Source organism: Lygodium microphyllum, chromosome 29, assembly GCF_053477565.2.
Source record: "Lygodium microphyllum isolate KBCC chromosome 29, Lygodium_microphyllum_v1.1.10, whole genome shotgun sequence".
In the NCBI taxonomy this organism is placed as follows: Eukaryota; Viridiplantae; Streptophyta; class Polypodiopsida; order Schizaeales; family Lygodiaceae; genus Lygodium; species Lygodium microphyllum.
The window spans coordinates 14,520,867-14,542,823 of NC_141163.1; the positions used below are offsets into that span (position 1 = coordinate 14,520,867).

The 21,957-nt window shown below is 43.9% G+C and overlaps 1 protein-coding gene across 1 annotated transcript in view; it reads left to right on the forward strand.

The window, feature by feature from the left end:
- LOC148010400 (uncharacterized) overlaps positions 1–21,957 on the forward strand; it is a 57,906-nt gene that overhangs the window by 24,839 nt on the left and 11,110 nt on the right. The window contains exon 3 of the mRNA XM_087671958.1: positions 16,683–16,906. Coding sequence (XP_087528084.1) covers positions 16,776–16,906 — 131 coding nt within the window. The 5' untranslated portion in view covers positions 16,683–16,775. The remainder of the gene's footprint in view (positions 1–16,682; positions 16,907–21,957) is intronic.

Sequence of the window (21,957 nt, forward strand, 5' to 3'; positions counted from 1 at the left end):
TGTGACAGGTGACCATACTCAGATGGTCCAACAAACGAAGGCAGCACTTTATGAGAAGTTTGAGATGACGGATATGGGACTTCTTCACTTCTTTCTAGGTCATGAGATCTATTAGACGCCAAGGGGGATCTTTATTTCCCAGCAGCGGTATGTACAAGAGCTCTTGGCTACGTGTGAGATGGAGGGATGCAAGTCTCTTATGACTCCTATGGACCTGAATTGGAAGGCTACTACTCATTCTGATTCTCCTTTGGCGGATGCTACCCGTTATAGACAATTGGTTGGTTCCTTGATTTGGCTTCTTAATACTCGTGTTGACTTATGTTATGCTGTAGGTGTGCTGACCGGGTTCATAAGTGAACCCAAGATGGTGCATTGGCAGGCTGCATAGAGGATTTTGCGGTTTCTACGAGGGACTCTTGATTTTGGGATTTCTTATCCTGCTAGTGCAGGTGCTACAGACTTGGTACTTACAGATTGGAGTGATTCAGATTGGGCTAGTAATGTGGATCATTGGAGGTCCACGACAGGTTATTGTTTTACCTTGGGTGCTAATGCTGTTTCATGGAGCAAAAAGAAGCAACCCATGGTTGCCCTCTCGTCGACTGAGGCGGAGTATTGGGTGGCGTATTCTACTACATGTGAGACAGTGTGACTTTGTAGGCTTCTGAAGGAGCTTGGTTGCTTGTAGATAGGTCGTATTGTTCTATAGTGCGACAATGAGAGTTGCATTGCCTTCGCTAGGAATCTTGTGTTTCATGCTTGGAAGAAGCATATTGAGATCCAGTACCATTTCATTCGGGAGAAGATTCTGAATGAGAACATTTCCTTGGTCTGTTGCAAGACAAGACAATCTTGTAGACTTGTTTACCAAGGTGCTTCCCCAGGCTTTACTTCGCCAGCACTCTAGATCCCTTAGCCTTTTGTCATGTCCAGGATTTGAGAGGGTGTGTTAGAGAGTGATATTCCCTAGACAGGTAGGTGGAGTTTTCGGTAGTTAGTCCATGTGGCAGGAGTGCAGGCAGTAGGGCAGATGACACATTGTTGGTCGGCTGGGCGCAAGTGACATGTGGCAGGCAGTTGGACAGCTTTAATGCAGCCGACCTGCATTATTTTGTGTTTTTCCGAGCCTATTTAAAGGCCTTGATTTCAGCAATCTCTATTAGTTGGTTTTCACGTATGTCCGGCTGCAGACCATGGAGAGTGCTCTTGGGGTTGACGGAGATTGAGATCTTCGAGGTGGAGACACGCAGATATTCTCTCTGCACCTGTGTATATTTTTGCATTCCTATATAACATTCTTCATTGCAGATTTTCTGTTTGTCTGTCTCTCTCTCCTCTCTCTTCTCTCTCTAATTACTCTTCATCTTGGTCATTCGCTTTTACATTGCTTCACTTTGACACCCAAACCCCCCTTTAAAAAAAAGACATTTTCGGTGATTGATTTATCAAGTGTACGGCTCTCATAATAGCCTTTGCTTAAAATCCAAGGGTAATGTAGTATGAGATAGCATGCTACGGATCTTCTCCTGAATAGTCCTATTTATATGCTTTGCAATACCGTTTGTGGTTGGATTATAAGGGGTAGTGAGCTCCCTCTCTATCCCTTTGCTATCACAAAAGGCTTGAAAGGCTTTTGACACATATTCCCCACCATTGTAAGAGGGAAGACACTTATTGTCATCTTGGTTATATTTTCAGCAAGTGCTGAGAATTTTTAAACTTATCTAATGCCTTGCCTTTATGATGGATTAGATAAATCCATACTTTGCACGTGGCATCATAAACAAATGTGATAAAATATTTTATTCCCTCCAGAGACGGTTTGTAGGGACCGGTTAGGCACGGAGATTGAGACAGACTGTCCTACGCACAATGAGAGAGAGAGAGAGAGAGAGAGAGAGCAGAGTAGAGAGTGAGCGCGTTTTTAGGCACAATGACGAGACAATACCTTTAGGTTTTTAGATAGATATATATGTGTAAGTACTAGTGGTAAGGGTGTGTTCACACCCGAGCACATTTAAAAGGCACGAGGCCTTTATTCCCAACAACCTCCCACCTAAAGGCAATGTGCCTTAAGAGGAGAAAAGAATCAGCTAAGTCTAGATATGTATAAAGTTGAAATATATATATCTATCCAACTCCCATTATCTGTCGGCAATGAGCAAACCGTTCTGCTGGAAGATCCTTCATGAGAAGGTCTGCAGGGTTATCGTCTATATGTACTTTGACAAGCTCAATGCTCTTGCTATCAAGTACATCTCTAATGAAGTGGTACTTCACCTGTACTTCACCTGTATGTGCTTTGTCTTTGCACGAAAGATAGGATTCTGTGCTAGCATGATAGCACTCTGACTATCACAATGGAGAACAAGTAACTCTGAGATGCCAAGCTCTCCCACCAGACGTGAAAGCCATAAAGCCTCCTTGCATGTCTCAGTGGCAGCCACATACTCTGCCTCTGTAGTAGACAATGCAACACACTTTTGTAGCCTGGAGATCCAAGAGACTGCTCCTCCTGTGAAAGTAAACACATACCCAAAAGTGGACTTCTTGCAGTTCGCATGACTAGCACAGTCTGCATCCATAAAGCCAACAACAAATGCCCTCTTTCCAAAGCAGATGCACAACTCCTTTGTGCCTTTGAGGTATCTCATAATACCTTTCACTGCATCCCAATGGTTCTTGCCAAGGGTTGCTACGTATCTGCTAACCACTCCCACTGCAAAGGCAATGTCAAGACGTGTAGCAACCATAGCATACATCAAATTGCCAAGAGCTGAAGCATATGGTAACTTGCCTATTTCAACCTTCTCATCATCAGATGTAGGGCTGTCCTCTGTACTGAGTTTCACATATGGAGGCAATGGAACCGCAATTGTTCCCCCTCCCCCATATTGAAACACTGCAAAACTTTGGAGATATACTCTTGTTGAGATAGATAGAGTAAGCGTTTCGATCTATCTCTGAGTATTCGCATGCCAAGAATGTGATTTGCATCACCAAAATCCTTCATGTCAAAGCTGTCATGAAGACTTTGCTTCAATGAATCCAAGGCATGAGTATCCCTGTCAGCAATTAGCATGTCATCAACATACAAAACCAAGATAATCAAGCTGCCATCTACTGCTTTTTGGGTGTACAAGCAGTGATCCACTTGACTTCTATGAAATCCTTGGGACTGCATGAATGTATCAAACTTATGATACCATTCTCTTGGTGCTTGTTTCAGCCCATACAAACTCCTTTTGAGTTTACATACCATTTTTTCCTTCCCTTGTTCAACAAACCCTTCAGGCTGTTGCATATATATGTCTTCATGGAGATCACCATGTAAAAACATAGTCTTTACATCCATTTGTATGAGCTCCATATCCTCAATTGCAACCAGGCCCAAAATGGTTCTCAATGCAGTCACCTTGACTACAGGAGAGAAAATCTCATCAAAGTCAATTCCATGCTCCTGCTTGTATCCCTTTTCAACCAATCTTGCTTTGTACTTTGGCGAGGAACCAGAAGTGACCTCCATCTTGTAAACCCATTTGCATGGAAGGGTTTTTTGCCCTTTAGGCAAGTGCATCAAGTCCCAAGTGCTATTTTTTTCAAGAGATTCCATCTCTAACAGCATGGCTTTATACCATTTCTTGCTGTCCTGTTTGTCCATTGCTTCCTTGAAGCAAGACGGTTCACCACAGTCTGTCAACATGACATAATCAGCCACATTAATTGCACCAATAACAAACCTGTCAGGTTGTCTAGTAGCCCTAGACGATCTTCTAACCCAATGGTCATTATTTATTGGCTGTTCCTGCAAATTTCCATTTTCAGCATGCTGTCCTGGCATTTCAGCCTGCAAATCAGCATTAACAGCTTGCTGTCTTGGCTGTTCTTGCACATGTAATGGATCATTTTCATGGGCAATAGCTGGCTGATCATTTCCAGCATCATTTCCTGCATTTACAGGTTCATTTACAGCAGGTATTTGCTACTGTACAGCGGGCACATTTTGCTGTCCAAAAGGTATTTCTTCCCGGAATACAACTCTAGTGACCTCCTCAGTCTTTTCGGGCTGTTTGTGCATGCAATCTTCCCGGAAGATAAAGCCATTGGTGTGTACTACTTTCCTTTTCTCGGGATCCCACAATCTATACCCCATTTCTGTTAGAGATCAGATCAGGGCAGCAGGGCAGGCCTGGTGCAGTCGGACTGCACAGTCGGACTGCCACGTGGCAGTCCGACCTGCAGCAACCAGTCGGATGCATTTAATGCAGCCGCCTGGCTATTTTCTGGTGCCCTCTTTTACCCCGTTTCTCGGCTATTTATATCTGGCACTTTCAGCAGTCTGGGACACTTCTCTGCTTGTAGATTACAGACCGGTGACACGTGCAGATTCCGTCTCTGTTTGCAGATTTCAGATAGCAGACAGTGCAAACTGCAGCGGACTTCGAGGTGGACAGCAGGTTGCATCGTCGAGGTGGAGACACGCAGTCCAGCGCACTGCGCCCGTGTATATATCTACATATCTTTGTATTCAGCATTCTTTATACAGCAGATCTTCATCGTCCACTGTCTCTTTCTCTCTCTTCTCTCTCTGCGTTCTCTCTCTCTCAGTCCTACGCTTCCGCACCGCTGCACTCTGACATGGTATCAGAGCAGTGTTTGAGGGCTGACTGAGCGCAGAATCAACCTGAAGAGGAGTTTCCATCGCGACATAAATTTGCGTTTTTTGCGTTTAAGGGCAGACAGGAGGGCTGCGCCTTGGAACAAGGCTGAAACGAGTGTGGGCGCACAGGAAAGGAGTACAGGTGGTGGATTTGCTGCTGTTTGACGCGAAGGAAGTTTGAGTTTTCAGTCTACAAGTGCAGATTTTGCTTTTTCATCGCCTCCGGCGGGTGAAGAAGGATCAGGACGCGGAAGAGCCTTAGCAGGCTGAGTTTTCCCAGTCAGAGGGGGCTGCTTCTGCGTTTGTGAAGGCATTGCAGGTGAAGATGTCTACAGAGATTGACTTGGAGTTCCAGGCGATTATGGACCGGAAGGTGCCTGTCTTACCGGCTCTTCCTACAGATCAAAAGCTCGACGGCGACAACTACCGCATTTGGCGCGTCATGATGTTGGCCATTCTTGAGTCCTATGATTTGGCGGAGTTGGTACAGGAGGAGATTGATCGGCCCTCGGTAAGAGATGAGTCCAAACTCTCTTCCGATGCTCGTGCGGAGTTGGCCAAGGCCCAGTCTCATTGGGACAAACTGAATGCCAGGATTCGATCCTTTCTCTTTCTATCATGCTCTACAGCCGTGATCGCTTACATCGAGCACTTGACGGTGGCTCGGGAGATATGACTGGAGCTTGATCAGATGTACAATCGGATGACCCTAATGAAGCGGGTTTCTTTGGAGGTACAGATGCGGACCTTATCCGTAAATAAGTCTTCTTCGCTACGGGAGCACATTAACAAGCTAAGGCAGCTACAGATGTAGGTTCAGAATGCGGGGAAGCCGATTTCCTCCGAAGACATGGCGATCACACTATTGTCCCAGTTGCCGCCACAATTCGGTACATTTTACTCTGCCCTTATTGCTTCGAGGCGAGAGTCTACTCTTCGGTGGGAAGAGTTGGTTCCTATGGTCTTGGACCAAGAGGAACAGTTAAAGGGACAAAATGCTTCCAAGTCGGAAGCATTGACAGGTCAAGCCTCTCAGAAGAAGGGGAAGGACCAAAAGAAGAAGAAGGGGGATAACAAATCCAAGAAGGACAAGGACAAAGACTCCACATGCCATATTTGTGGAAAGACTGGCCATTGGAAGAAGGATTGCCCTGACAAAGACACGAAGGACACCAAGAAGAAGGACACCAAGGATTCTGGAGCGGTGGCTGCACCCTCATCAGCTGCATTTCTTCATCTAGCTGTCATTGAGGACGCTTCACCTAATGCTTCTGATGCTGCGATGACGGCTCCCCAGGCTCGAGAGTGGATCGTTGATAGTGGTGCCTCACGGCACAAGACTCCTTCATCAAATGGTGTTGCCCAGCTGCGACCCTCGCGTGGGTAGATTCTCATTGGAGACAGCTCTTCAGTTTCTGTTGCAGGTCGGGGTAAGATGCAGCTTATTCCGGATGGTCGAGGTGATACCCATACCTCAGAGGTTTTGCATGTACCAGGATTAGGGTACCATCTTCTTTCAGTTCATAAGATTTGCTCCCTTGGTCTCTTGGTGGAGTTTGACAGTACTACAATGCGAGTCCTTGATCGTGGATCGAGAAAGGTTCTCTCATCCGGATATGAGGAGAACGGCATTTACAAACTGAAGTCTTCCACCGCCCTCTCTACTCTTCTTCTTACCTCTCAGTCCCAGTCAGAGTTATGGCATGCTCGGTTTAGTCACCTGAACTATGACTATCTTCGGAGGGCGTCACGTGGACAGCTTGTTCGAGGGTTGCTGGATATAGTGGTGAGCCAGCAGCCATGTGTCTCCTGCATACGGGGGAAGCAGCATAGGGGTGCCATTCCCCACACAGCTTCGCGGCGGTCTACTTCACCGATGGAGCTAGTATCTACGGATCTATGTGGCCCTATGAGGAATGAGTCCCTGCGTGGGAGCTCGTACTTCATGCTGATCGTGGATGACTACAGCAAAATGACAAGGGTCTACTTTTTGGCACTAAAGTCAGAAGCTTTCTCGCACTTCAAGGATTGGCTTCTCTTTGAGGAAAACCGATCAGGCCGGAAGTTGAAGATCTTGCGATCCGACAAGGGAGGTGAATTTGTGTCTAATGAGTTTGCTCGGTTTTGTGCAGATAGAGGAATTCACCAGGAGTTTGCCAATACCAACACTCCTCAAGAAAATGGTATTCTTGAACGGAAGAACCGCAGTGTGATCGAGATAGCGCGCACCATGATGGAGCACCGACAGACCCCTCAGGTTCTGTGGGCCGAGGCTGTGGCTGTTGCCGTCCACATCCTTAATCGATCCCCTACTTCGGCCGTGGAAGGAATGACCCCATTTGAGGCTTATTTTGGGACGAAGCCAGATGTTTCTTACTTTCGGGTCTTTGGGTGTGATGCCTATGTTCACATCCCCAAGGCTCACCGTGATAAATTTGAAGCAGCTTCTCGAAAACAGGTATTTGTTGGCTATAGCTCCCAGTCCCAAGGCTACCGATTGTATGATCCCGTCAAGCGGGATGTGTACACTAGCCGTGATGTGCGGTTTGTGGAGGTTCCGGCTACTTCAACGGGTGAGGAGCATCCCGTTCTTGGAGATCCAGGGGAGAGTTGGGCTCCTTCGACAGTTCCACTGGAGCCCGTGCCTTTTGATTATGATTCTGTTTTTGACACAGAGTCTACTGTTCCACTGGACACCTCTGAGGAGTTACCGCCGGTGGATATTCCAGAGTCTTCTGCTGATGGAGAAAGACGAGGGGAGGTTCGGCCTCCTCCTCGTTGGGCCCGTGACACACTCCGTGATTTAGGGATCGAGGGGGTTCCTGAGGAGTGGGGACCGCAGGATGGTCCGTGGCGGTCACGGAGGCACCAGGCACATTCTACGGAGCTTGTTTGCTCCAACTATTGTTTGATGACCCGTGTTATGCAGGATCGAGAGCCCACCTCCGTGAAGGAGGCTTTACAGTCCACACCATGGAAGAAAGCTATGGAAGCCGAGTTGGAGGCTATTGAGAGGAATGGCACTTGGTCACTCGTGCCTCGCCCCCCGAAGAAGAAGGTGATAGGAGTCAAGTGGGTCTTCAAGACCAAATACCTCAGCGATGGTACTTTGGATAAACACAAGGCTCGCCTTGTTGCTAAAGGTTTTGCACAGCGCCCAGGGATTGGCTGTCATGACACTTTTGCCCCCACAGCTCGTATGGCGACCATTAGAGCTGTTCTTGCTTTGGCTGGTCATAGGAGATGGCCTGTTTATCAGTTGGATGTGAAGTCGGCCTTCCTCAATGGTGATTTGAAGGAGGAGATCTATGTTGAGCAGCCTCTTGGCTTTGGATCTTCCGATGGGAAAGTCTACAGGTTGAAGAAGGCCTTGTATGGCCTCAAGCAGGCTCCGCGTGCATGGAACGAGAAGATTGATTCGTTTCTCCAATCTCAGTTGGGATATCGGCGTTCCAAGGCCGATCCGCAGCTGTATGTTCACACTTCCGAGGATGGTTGTGTGCTGTTTGTATTATATGTTGATGATTTGATTGTCACAGGTGATGATGCACAGCAGGTCCAGGAGACGAAGTCAGCTTTACATCGGACGTTCGAGATGACGGACTTGGGTCTACTCCATTTCTTTTTAGGCCATGAGATTTATCAGTCTCAGAGGGGGATCTTTATCTCTCAATAAAGATATGTACAGGAGCTCTTGGTGTCTTTTGAGATGGAGGATTGTCGGGCCCTATCTACTCCTATGGATTCGAACTGGAAGGCCACTGCCCATTCAGCTTCTCCTTTGGCGGATGCGTCCCGCTATCGACAGTTGATTGGATCCTTGATTTGGCTTCTCAACACGAGGGTTGATCTATGTTTTGCTGTTGGGCTCTTGGCAGGGTTCATGAGTGAACCTAAGACGGTGCATTGGCAGGCTGCTCAGAGGATACTTCGGTATTTGAGGGGGACGTCTGATTTAGGGATTCATTACCCCGCGGGGACAGATGGGTCAGATCTTGTACTTGCAGGTTGGAGCGACTCGGATTGGGCTGGTGACGTGGACCACAGGCGGTCTACTACAGGTTACTGTTTTACTTTGGGTGCAGGTGTTATTTCATGGAGTAGTAAGAAGCAGCCCACGGTAGCCCTTTCGTCTATTGAGGCGGAGTATCGGGCCGCGTCTTCCACCACATGCGAGGTTGTGTGGCTTCGGAGATTATTGGAGGAGCTTGGGTGCCCCCAGACTCGTCCTACATTGCTGCGATGTGACAATGAGAGTTGTATTGCCTTGGCACGGAACCCTGTTTTTCATGCCCGGACGAAGCACATTGAGATCCAGTACCACTTCATCCGAGAAAAGCTTCTGGATGAGACCATCACTGTGGAGTATTGCAAGACAGAGGACAATCTTGCGGATTTGTTTACGAAGGCGTTTCCTCAGGCTCTACTTTGGAGACATTCCAGATCCCTCAGGCTTCTGCCCTGCCCAGGCTCTGAGAGGGGGTGTTAGAGATCAGATCAGGGCAGCAGGGCAGGCCTGGTACAGTCGGACTGCACAGTCGGACTGCCACGTGGCAGTCCGACTTGCAGCAGCCAGTCGGCTGCATTTAATGCAGCCGCCTGGCTATTTCTGGCGCCCTCTTTTGCCCCGTTTCTCGGCTATTTATATCTGGCACTTTCAGCAGTCTGGGACACTTCTCTGCTCGCAGATTACAGACCGGTGACATGCGCAGATTCCGTCTCTATTCGCAGATTTCAGACAGCAGACAGTGCAGACTGCAGCGGACTTCGAGGTGGACAGCAGGTTGCATCGTCGAGGTGGAGACACGCAATCCAGCGCACTGTGCCCGTGTATATATCTGCATATCTTTGTATTCAGCATTCTTTATACAGCAGATCTTCATCGTCCACTGTCTCTTTCTCTCTCTTCTCTCTTTGCGTTCTCTCTCTCTCTCAGTCCTACGCTTCCGCACCGCTGCACTTTGACAATTTCACCTTCGTCACCATATCCTAGGAAAATGCATTTACAGGACTTTGGCTCAAGTTTGCTGTGTATTTCTTTACGAGTGTGCACAAAAGCCTCGTAGCCAAACACTTTCAGATGAGCATATGAAGGTGGCTTGCCTGACCATGCTTCTTGGAGAGCTTCCCCCTCCCAAAGACTTGTTTGAAACTTTGGTGACCGATTAATTAAGTGAACGGCTGTCATAACAGCCTCTGCCCAAAAACCATGGGGTAATGCAGCATGAGATAGCATTGTACGGACCTTATCTTGTATGGTCTGATTCATATGCTCTACAATTGCATTTTGGGGGGGATTATGAGGGGCAGTGAGCTCCCTCTTGATCCCTTTGTTGTCACAAAATGCCTGAAAGGCCTTGGATACATATTCCCCACCATTGTGAGAGCGAAGACACTTAAGTGTCTTATCTGTCTGATTTTTAGTCAATGCCAAGAATTTTTTAAACTTGTCAAGCACTTCATCCTTGCTACGAATAGGGTAAATCCATACTTTCCGTGTAGCATCATCGACAAAGGTGACAAAATATTTCTTTTCCCCTAAAGATAATCCTAGCATTTGACATACATCCGAATGTACTAACTCTAGAGGAGAAGATTTCAAAGAAAGAGACTTATTATGTGACGTCTGTGCATGTTTGCCATAAATCCAATGATCACAATGCTCCAAATCAGCATAACGAAGACAAGGCAAGTAACCCAAACGAGAAAGTGCTTTCATTCCTGTTTGACTCATGTGTCCCAACTGGCCATGCTACAAAGAAACGCTTGGCTGCTCGGTCACGGCAACAACATGGTTACACACACTAGATACATGAAGTGGATACAAAGTATTACTCTTGCAACCTCTGGCAATAAACCTAGATCCCTTACAGATCTTTCATTTTCCATCACCAAAGGTGGTATGAAAACCATCATCATCTAATTGCTCTTGCTAATCAAGCTCTTCTTGAGCTGAGGTACATGCCGTACATGCTGAAGTGTAAAGACAGAGCCATGTTGAAACTGTAACCACACACTGCCAAAACTTGCAATCTCACATGCATAGTTGTCCCCAAGATGGACAACACCATGTCGATCCCCTGTACAGGTGGAAAACCACTCACGATGAGGGGTGACATGAAAGGAAGCACCTGAATCAAGAATCCAAGTATGCATGTCATCATCTGTATTTGCAAGTAAAGCATATGCACCAAAGTGTGAAGAGACAAAGAGTACACCACTCCCAGTGTGACTATCATGAGTGACTACATTCACCTCTTCAATTTTTACACTGCTCTTCTTAGGCTGTCTGTCCTTCTTCTCCTCCTTGCTATCATCTATCTTCTTGCCTTTTCCTTTCTCTTTCTTCCATTTGTAGCAGTCACGTTTAAAGTGACCCTTCTTGCCACAATGATGGCATTCAACATCTTTGCCACGTGATTTACTGAGTCCCTTGCCATCATATTTGCCCTTTTGCTGTGATCTGCCCCTAGTATGCAAAGCACTGGAAGACTTATTGGATGCATTGTTCTGCCGATTCATCTCTTCCATAAGTAGAGCACTCTCATATTAGCATACAAAAGGATTACATTAGAATTGCTCATAGCAGTCATGAATGTATCCCAACTCTCTGGTAGAGTACAAAGCAAGAAAGTTGCCTTAAATTCCTCATCAATCATGAACTTCAAGGCAACCAGCTGGCTGAAAATGGAGTTAAACTCACTCAAGTGAGTAGACATTGCTGTATCCTCTTTCATACGCAAATCCATAAACTTTTTCAGCCAATACACTTTGCTTGCAGCACTCTTTTGTGTAGCATATGCAAAATCCAAACCTTCAATGTTGAAGAGCAAGGCATCAGAAATCGATAGCTCTATGGTTGAGCGTGCAAGCTCATTTAACTCATCCCAATCGTCGTGATCCATGTCCGTGGGCTTTGCCCATTCGGTTTTTATCGGCTTTGCCTGCTTCTTTTGTAACAGGATATTGTAGCACTGCTTTTGCCAAATTGCAAAGTTACGTGCTCCGTCAAGCTTCTTTATGTGCATTAGATTACTGCTGTCATTGTTGCCAGCTATGATTTTCAGCCCAAATGTGTCAAAAAAACCAGCAAATGCAGGCCCAAACTGTCACCCAAGTGACCAAGGTACAAACAAGTACCAATCAGCAATAAATGACCACGTAGAAGCACATATTTCAGATCTGTAATTAAATTTTCAGAAGCACCAAACCATGTGCTACAACATTATCCAACTGATTACAGCTGTTCCAAGGGCATGTGCATCACATTACATGAGGAATCCCAAAATTTCAGCTGCAATTTCTGTTGTATATGTACACACGGGCATAAAATTTGACACGAATGGTCAAAAGCCCCAAAAATTTGTGCTCAAAGCATCAATAATACATTTGCATTTTCTCTGTCATACATAGAACAGTCGAGTTTTGCCAAAACCTCCAAATTTTACCAAGTGTTGATGTCCAAATTGCGTGGAATTCGACCTGCATGTACATAAAATGACTAAATGCTGCACAAATTTTGCCCAAATTGCAAAAGTCCCAAATTGCACGGGGTCCAATGTGACTCAATGTCGAGAAATTGGGTAAATTTCAGCCCAATTTGTGCATGTACATTAAAAGCCCTAAATGTCAGAGGCAAGATTTTACAAATTCGTGTAATTTCTAAGACAAATTTGCTTGTTCTGCATCACATTCCCCAAATCTGGGAAAAGCCTCAAATTTTATGGGTCCAATGTTGAGAAATTTCACTTAGATGAGCAAAATTTCAATAATTTTGGCGAAATCCCCAATTCAAATGCGCACAATGTCTGCAATTTCTGACCAGATGCCTCAATTTTGCATAAACAGTACTCAATCTGAAGAAGCTCCAAATTTCTGGGCCAAAATTGCACAAATCTAGCCTTTTGTGCTTGGCGCGCGAAACCCCATCAAGAGAGGGGTAAAAGTTGAATTTTTTGTTTTTCTTAAAAAAAACGAATTAAAAAAAATGTGTGACGGGGTTCATTAACCCCGTTCGACTATCCCGCCATGCACGACCTGTGCCGACGACTGCTGCACGCGCTGTCTGCTGGACCTGTTTGTCTACTGTCTGCTGTGGCATGGTCGTTGCTTGGTTGCCTAGTGTTCGTCAGCGCTGTAGATGCATGCCTGGTCCACGCCTGCTGTAGTCACGTGCTGCAGTCGACTGCTGCTCCCGCTACCCACTGCCTGCATGTCACGTTTGTTGAGATGCTCGTCAGCTGGTTGCCCTTCACCACACTCCTGGCCCTATCACTTGTGACTGGCAACACGATGCTTGTAGCTCATGCCTGTGACTCTCCTGCTCGCCTTTGAGCTGTCTTGTCACCATGCTGGTCTTCTGCCTCAGCTTGATGATCGTCTGCAGCACCTTATGCTCTGATACCAGTTTGTAGGGACCAGTTAGGCACGGAGATCGAGAAAGATTGTCCTACGCGTAGTGAGAGACAGAGAGAGAGTGGAATAGAGAGTGAGTACGTTATTAGGTACAATGACGAGATAGTATCTTCAAGTTTTTAGATAGATATATATATGTAAGTACAAGTGCTAAGGGTGTGTTCACACTGGAGTACATTTAAAAGGCACGAGGCCTTTATTCCCAACAGCCCTAGCATCTCATATACATGTAAATGTACGAATTCTAAGAGTGAAGATTTTAATAAAAGAGATTTTTTATGTGATGTTTGAGCATGCCTTTCCAAATATACAATAATCACAATGATCAAAATCAATATACCTCAAACATGACAAATAACCTAAACGAGAAAGCACTTTCATTCCAGTTTGACTCACATGCCCCAATCGGCTATGCCACCAAAATACACTTTGTTGCTTGGTTATAGCGATAATATGATCACGTACACTAGATATATGTAATGGATATAGATTGCCACTCTTATAGCCTTTAACAACAATCCTAGATCCCTTACATATCTTGCATTTGCCATCCCCAAAAGTGGTGTGATAGCCTTCATCATCTAGTTGCCTTGTGCTTATGAAGTTCTTCTTGAGCTGGGATACATGCCTCGCATTATGCAAGGTGAACATTGAACCATTTTGAAATGCCAACAGCACACTGCTAATCCTTGCAATGTCACATGCATAGTTGTCTCCTAAGTGGATAACACCATGTCTAGCATAGCTGTAGTCTGAAAACCACTCACGGTGTGGTGTCACATGGAATGAGGCACCTAAATCAAGAATCCAAGTGAGTCATCATTAGAATCAACAATCAATGGTTGTGCACTTAAAGAAGAAGCAAAGAGTATATCATTGCGACTGTCACTCTCGTCACTGATTACATTGACATCTTCTATTTTTAGAATACTTTTCTTTACATGTTGACTGTCCTTTTCTTTACATGTTGGCTTTTCTCAATAGGCGTCTTTTAGTTATCTAATTAGGTTCTACCACACTTATGTGTGACATTTAAAATCAACTTCCTTAATCAAGCCTTTTAGGGAACGGGGTTCGTTCGCATAATTTACAGCACAGATACGAATACAGAGGAAGCAATCTATTAACAAACAAGTTCCTTAACTTATCTTGAAGTTAATCTTTGTCTCTTGCCCATACAGGAGAAATTATGTATCCCTTTTGCCCAGCAGAAGTAATTGGTCCAAATCACATGGCACCACAAATTCTATTCTTTATCTAGAATAGGATCTCCCAACATGCCTAGACGTTGGAGGCCACGGAGGTCTTCAAGTCCATTCTAGACCTAGCAAGGGGCGTCCAGAGCTCCACCTAACCCGCAAGTTGTCTAGGAGTGAAATATCATTCTTGTGGTTTGCCTTTTCACCACTCGACCTTCGGCCAATGAATCGAGCAGTGCCCTTCTCGGGTTGATCCACGATGCGATCTTGGAGATGATCCACCCATGCAAAATATCCTTCCTCAATTAAATCCTTTAAGAATCTAGCACAAACAAGGCATTTAGCCCTAATATCATTTTCCAAGAAAACATTCATTTATTTCCATGGCAACTTGTCATCACAGACCCTCGCTATACATTTACCATAAATCACAAGCACTTGGAATAATTATCCAAACCACAAATCAACAACCAGTTGAATGTAAAATCATTTAGGATGTTGTTCCATCAACCAACAAAACCAATTGTATTCTTCCCAAACAATGCAAGAATAGATGTGATAACATTTCCGTTGCATATTTGCTCTCCCCCTTGGGATCAAAGAAGGATTCTATGTAAAATTTACTTAAGACTTGTATGCACAATTCTTAATGTCATTCTTTTTTTACGATTATGCCATTTATAACCCCTAACCGATTCTGCCTAGTAATTGCTCTATCAATGAATAAGCCATATGCAACTAGGTGCAATTAACTTCCCTTGATACATGCAATTTGCAAGCTTTCGAATATGTGAGATGAAATTTATCCTTTCTGATGACCTATACTCATGCATCATAGTATGGGACCTAATATATCTCGTACGAGAATCAAAGCAAGCATCTATCAATTTGGAAATACATTACTTACGACTAGTACTGCAGTTGGATTGACAGTGATGTCTTCGCCTGAAGCTTCGTTGCCGGATGTAGGATTGCCATCCGCACACGGCATTCTTCGCTTAGGGGCCATCGTCCACAAGTAGATTCGAGAGATAAGGAGGGAATGGATTTTGAGATGGAAGAGCATAAGAGAAGATGGCGAAGATCGGGATAGGGGGAATCGAGCTAACTCTCTCCCTTGTAGCCTCTCAGGGTCTCCTCTCTCTCTCTCTCTCTCTCTCTCTCTCTCTCATAGCCTCTTGGGGTCTCCTTGTCTTCCTTGTGCTTCCCATGCCTCATATTTATGGTGAATTAGAGAAGAGGGGTTGTGGTTGAGAAAAAGAGCGCTTTGTGTAGGGAATCTTGGAAAATCAGTGATCTGATGCTTAAATCATAAATTTGATGGTTCCATTGGCTCTAAAAGGGAAGTAAAACTCCAAGACAGTTGGTTAGAAATCTTTCAGATTACTCTTTCTTTTTCTCCCTGTTAGAAGTGCTGTTTATTGCTTGTAGATTGTGATCGCGGCGCGTGTGATTTTGCAAATCCTTCTTTTTTTGTATTAAATCTCCAAAACTAGCTATAAAATCACTTGTTTTTAAAAAAAATTTACATGACATCTAGTTCTAGAATTTTCCATATCTCTTTAAGATATTTACAATAAGTAATATTTAAAATATGCTAGTTTTGCCCAAAAATCTAGTATCTTTGGATCATCCATACTATACATATTACCACTAATGATTAATATGGCTCATAACTCTCATTCATGTTGTAACTTCCGTGAAGGGTGGCTATGTTCTTTGTCAATCCGAGAAAAATATCGGATTTACGACTCTCGGTTAAAAAAAGAAGATATTTTTAATTAAATAAAAATCGTTAATTATTAATGTAAGTTAATTTTTACTTTAGTTAGGCTTTAGTTAGTAATCTTACTAACTTATTAATTGACTAACTAACTTTTAAACTAACCAACCAACTTTTAACTGTGCGAAAATATTACACAGGACCTGATACAAGGGTTTACTGGCCTTGACTAATAAGACAATGAGCGAGGTGGGTCATGCATTCTTGGACCGATATGTTTCCTGCTTTTGTGTTGGAGCTGAAGTTCATAGTTACAATTTTACCATTGGACTGTATGCATGGGTTTAGCACATGCCTTAGCACATGCAATTCATCATGCCTCAAGGATGTTGTGCGTGTCTTTTAGCACTTACCTTGCTCTTGTCTCTATTTTTATGCCCTTTCTTTTGTTTTTAAATATTTAGATATCTATTTATGGAAGTTTAGGCCAGCATTTTACTGGACAGCAAATTCTGCTTGAAGTTTATTATAGATTTGAAATATGTAGAAATGGCAAGAAGGTATGCATGAAATTTGTGTTTTGCACATCATAATCAACTAACTTATACTTTCAAGGCTGAGTGGTGTTTGAATTGACATGTTTTTGAACAATGGCTGATATCAATTCTTTTCATTTTTATAGGAAGATTGTTAACTGATTTCTGGAAGTATAAGTTTTGGGAGCTCTCGAGATTATTATGGGTATTGACTGAAAGAGTCGACAGCTAGGGAAAGCATGTGTAGTGATGCTGGGAATGGAGACTATACTGGATTCAATGCCAATACTGGTATTGGAAGTTCGAGTCAGGGAGAAACAATCACACGAAGTGAAATTGATTTGAATGACATTCTAGAAGTGCTAGTAAGGTATGGGGAAATTTTTTCATGATTGTGGATTGCATTACAAGTGACTGTTAATGGTTTTTTAAGTTCACATTATAGATAGTATACATTTAGATAAGTTTTGTGCTGCCAGCTTGAACTTGATTTATGTAAGGTTGCATGCTGTCTGTTATCAAGTTGACATGAATGTCTAGCTGTAGGTTATTTTGAAAGCTGTTTAAGTATTGATATCAAACAATTGCAGAAATATTTTACATGTTGAAGATCTTGTAAGGATAACATAAAATTTTCCTTTTGATGTGCCTAGATGCCATTATTTTGTCAAGCTGATCAGACTTTAAAATGGAACTCTGGTACCTACCTTTTATGAGCTTGCTGAAAACTCTACGTATGAACATGACTAACACAAAGAACTCAGACAAAACACTAACGAAAAAGAAGAAGAAAAGTGAAGAATGAGTGCTGTCCATCTCTTGTGTGATTGGGCTGAGGAAAGTGCAAAAAGGCTGGAAGTGCAGCTGCCAGGATGTGAGGCAGCAGGCTGATCAAGATACAGTAGTGGTAGCTCTGCAGTGATGGCAATCAGCTGCAGGATGATGACGGTCGGCCAGGCTGACAGATGACAACCAAATGTCAGTCTTCCAAAAGATGGTGATGTGAGCTCTAGAGGCTGGTGGGGACAGTAGATGATGGGCTGTGGTCCAAACACAGATTCATCGATAAGGATGAGGGGGAAAGAGTGAAAAACTGACATGGCAAAGTGGGAAGATCGCATGCACAAGTAGCCCGAAAGAATAGAGGAGGTCAGAAGGGTTGTTCCTAGAGGATGTACCAATAGGACAACAAAGAATGCCTGTTAGACAGCAGCAAATATCTGCTATAAATGTCCCTGAAAATGGAGAGAATGATGCTGAAAATGATCAGCAGGATCTTGCCCATGATGTCCCGCAAATTCAGCAAGAACATGTGCATGTGGAACAACCTGAATTAGCTATACAACATGTTAAACTTGTAGAACAACAAGTTGTTAATGTAGATTTGCAGGCTGAACAACAAACAAATTTTGACCACTGGGTCCATTGGTTGACCAGAGTGCAAAAACAACCAAATAGATTTGTTCTTGGAGTAAACTATGTATCTAATTATGTCATGTTAACAGATTGTGGTGAACCGTTATGCTTCCAGGAAGCAAGGGACAGACATGATAGTAAGAAATGACAAAAAGCATTACTATCAGAAATGGAATCTCTCATGAAGAATGATACTTGGGATTTGTTACATTTACCAAAAGGACAAAAGTGCTACCCTGCAAATGAGTTTATAAAATGAAAGTCACTTTTGGCTCATTATCAAAGTACAAAGCACACTTGGTTGCTAAAGGATACAAGTAATAATATGGAATTGATTTTGATGAAATCTTTTCTCCTGTAGTCAAAATGACTACTTTACGAACCATCTTGGGCTTGGTTGCATGTGAGGACATGGAACTCATATAAATGGATGTAAAGACCTCCTTCTGACATGGTGATCTGCATGAGGAGATCTATATGCAACAGCTTGATGGTTTTTGTTGCAAAGGGAAAAGAGCACATGGTATGTAAACTCCATAAGAGTATGTATGGACTGAAGTAGGCACCAAGAGAATGGTATCACAAATTTGATATATTCATGCAATCTCAGGGGTTTCATCGTTCTCAAGCTGATCACCACTTACACACCAAGAAGGCAGTAGATGACAGTCTTATTCTCTTGGCTTTGTATGTGGATGACATGCTAATTGTAGGGAAGGATGTTCATGCCTTGGACTCCTTGAAGCAGAGTCTACACAATAGCTTTGATATGAATGATCTTGGTGAGGCAAATCACATTCTTGGCATGCGTATACTCAGAGACAAATCAAAGGGTCTTCTTTATCTGTCACAGCAGGAGTATGTTACAAAAGTTTTGCAGTGTTTCAATATGGAGGGGAGAAAAGCTCTTAGTGTACCATTGCCTTCATATGTAAAATTTAAGTGTAGATGTCAGCCCTACATCAGATGATGGAAAGGTTGAAATGACCAAGATATCCTATGCTTCGGCTGTTGGTAGCTTGATGCATGCTATGGTTGCTACATGTCTTGACATTGCATTTGTGGTGGGAGTGGCCAGCAGATACATGACATATCTTGGCAAAAGGCATTGGGAAGCAGTGAAGGGTATCATGAGATACCTTAAGGGCACAAAGGATTTGTGTATGTGCTTTGGTAAGTAGAAGTCATCTGTTGTCGGTTTCATGGATGCAGACTATGTTGGCTATCCTAACTGCAAGAAGTCTACTTTAGGATATGTGTTCCACAGGAGAAGCAGTCTCTTGGATATCTAGGCTGCAAAAGTGTATTGCATTGTCTACTATAGAGGCAGAATATGTGGCTGCCGCAAAGGCATGCAAAGAGGCTTTATGGATTTCACGTTTGGTGAGAGAGCTTGGGATTACAGAGGCTCCTATCCTCCACTGTGATAGTCAGAGTGCTATCATGCTAGCACAGAATTCTGTCTTTCACGCAAAGACAAAACACATACAAGTGAAGTATTACTTTATCAGGGATGCACTTGACAGCAAAGGCATTGAGCTTGTCAAGATATATACAGATGATAACCCTGCTGACCTTCTTGTGAAGGGTCTTGCAACCAAGCGGTTTGCTCATTGCTGCCAAATGATGGGGTTTTGATAGTAGATGTGTCTTTCAGCTTTGTACATACATAGACTTAGTTGATTCTTTCCTCTACCTTCAAGTACATTGTCTATAGATGGGAGGTTGTTGGGAATAAAGGCTCACCGTGTCTTTTACCGTGGCTAGGTGTGAACACACCCTTCACTTTGTTGTACTTTATATATATTCAAAACCTAAAAGTGGTACACTAGTCTTTGTACCGAACATCAAGTGTCGTGCTCACTCTTTCACTCTATTGCTCTCAACTCTTTGCGCACTCACTCTTAGCTTTGAAAACTGTCCATCAGAGGTTTCAATCTCATTCTGGTGGCCCCTTTTTGGGTGCTTTGGCTGCGTCACAGAGGGGTGACACGTAGAAGAAGGGTTAGTGGTACTTTTGTGGCAAGAAGGGGCACCTCCTTAAGGGTTATAAGAGGCTAGTGGTGTTGCAATTATGACTCCGATTTCAGCCATGTAGCAAAGGTTGTAGGGGCCTCAAAATTGTTCTTCTGGCCCTTGCAGTGCTATCTTTTCACTGGACTCTCCAATGCCATAGAGGGAGTGTGAGCGTGTGTTGGTGGTGGGGCATGTGAGCCTCATCCATATGCAGGTGTGGTGGACCTTGGGTATGGCTTTTTGTAGGTACCAAAGTGAGGTAGATTCAAAAGTTGAAGATGGTTTGTCTTTTAGGTTGATGATAGGAGGTGGCATATAGAGCGGTCTTTGCTCCTAGTCTATTTCCACATGAGGGAACACTTTGATGGTCTAGCCAAAGGTGTGGAATCCATGGTCATGATGTGCTATTTGAGGAGTTGGTTCATGACAGACATTAAGATTTAACTATTTCTACTCTGTTTGGTTGGGGATTGGTATGATTGACATCAACATTAGTGGCTTTCTCAGGCACCTTTGTGGTGGCTTGATCACTCATTGCTAGGATATCCATGGTTCTATTCGATTGCAATATGTATTGTGGTGTGTCTTCTATTATTGTATATCGTATTGTACATATCACCCATGATTTGAGAGAGGGTTTTAGCGTATATTGTATTGTACTTATCACCCATGATTTGAGAGAGGGTTTTAGTGATGTATGTACTATGGATGTACAAAAATCATATTTGGGTGCATTTTATTTTTGAGTGGGCACCATATCTTTGGTTGGACAGCCTACATTTTTGGCCTCATAAGATGGTAGCCAAATCAATCATCATTTTCTTTTATTTTTGCCTAATTAAAGGCTACCTCTTCACGATTTTATTATCATTTGATATATGCACACTACATCTAGCTGGTAAGGGGTACTTCACGATCTCATTATCATTTGATATGTACACACTATGTCTTGGGTGAGAGGAAGACTGGAACACACTGCTAGTTACCCACAACTCATCTCTCTTCACAATTTCATTATCATTGGATACGTGCACATTGCATCCTATTGGATAGAGTGAGATTGAGAACACTTTGCTTGGTTGCCCACAAGTGGTGCCTTGACACACACTCGTTTGTTGGATAGAGTGAGATTGAGAACACTTTGCTTGGTTGCCCATAACTCGTGCCTTGGTATACACTATAGTAACAGGGAACGGCCGTCCCGAGGCCTTGGAACGCAAGAACACTGTCTTGAACGGATGGGCCGAATGGGGATGCCAAAATGGGACGGAGACATCCCTTGTCCCATCCCCAACAGCCGTCCCTCCGTCTTGGCCATCCCCTTGTCACGTCTCCTCTGTTAGGGGACGTTTTTATTTATTTATTTTTGGGTGGAGTGGGTGTCTTTTAGGGGGTGGTTTTTTTGTATGTTTTTTGGTAGCATACATTCACCCACATACACAGTAACATAGAACTGGTTTTGGAGATAGGGATGGCAATAGGGATGGGCCCACGGGGACAAGAAAAATAAATTGCCATCCCTTGTTACCATGAGAGGGGGCTCTAACATGGGATGGGACTGGGATGAGAAGCTACAAAACGGGCATCCCCTATTACTATGCCCACACATCCATCCACCACATCACATGCATACATTTTCAAATGCTATTTATGTATGCCGGTCCCTCCCGCGTCCCACCCCTCGTCCCCATTTGTTATATTACGTGGAATGTAATTTATGGGAAAAAATAGAATAGCTCACCTCAAGTTGACGGCTGGCAATCGAGCCACGATAGAGTTGGGGCCAGAAATTTTCTAGGTGTGGCTGGGTGGTGAGACAGAAGTATTTCTCGTGTTGTTTATGAGAGGACGGAGGGTCGACGCACAGTTTGAGGGACGTAAAACTGGTATCTGGGTCGTCGCACAGTTTGAGGAACATAAAACTGGTATCAAAGCCATGTCCTCTTCGGCCCGACTCTAAACGATCCACAATTCGTTTAGGTCGTCGCT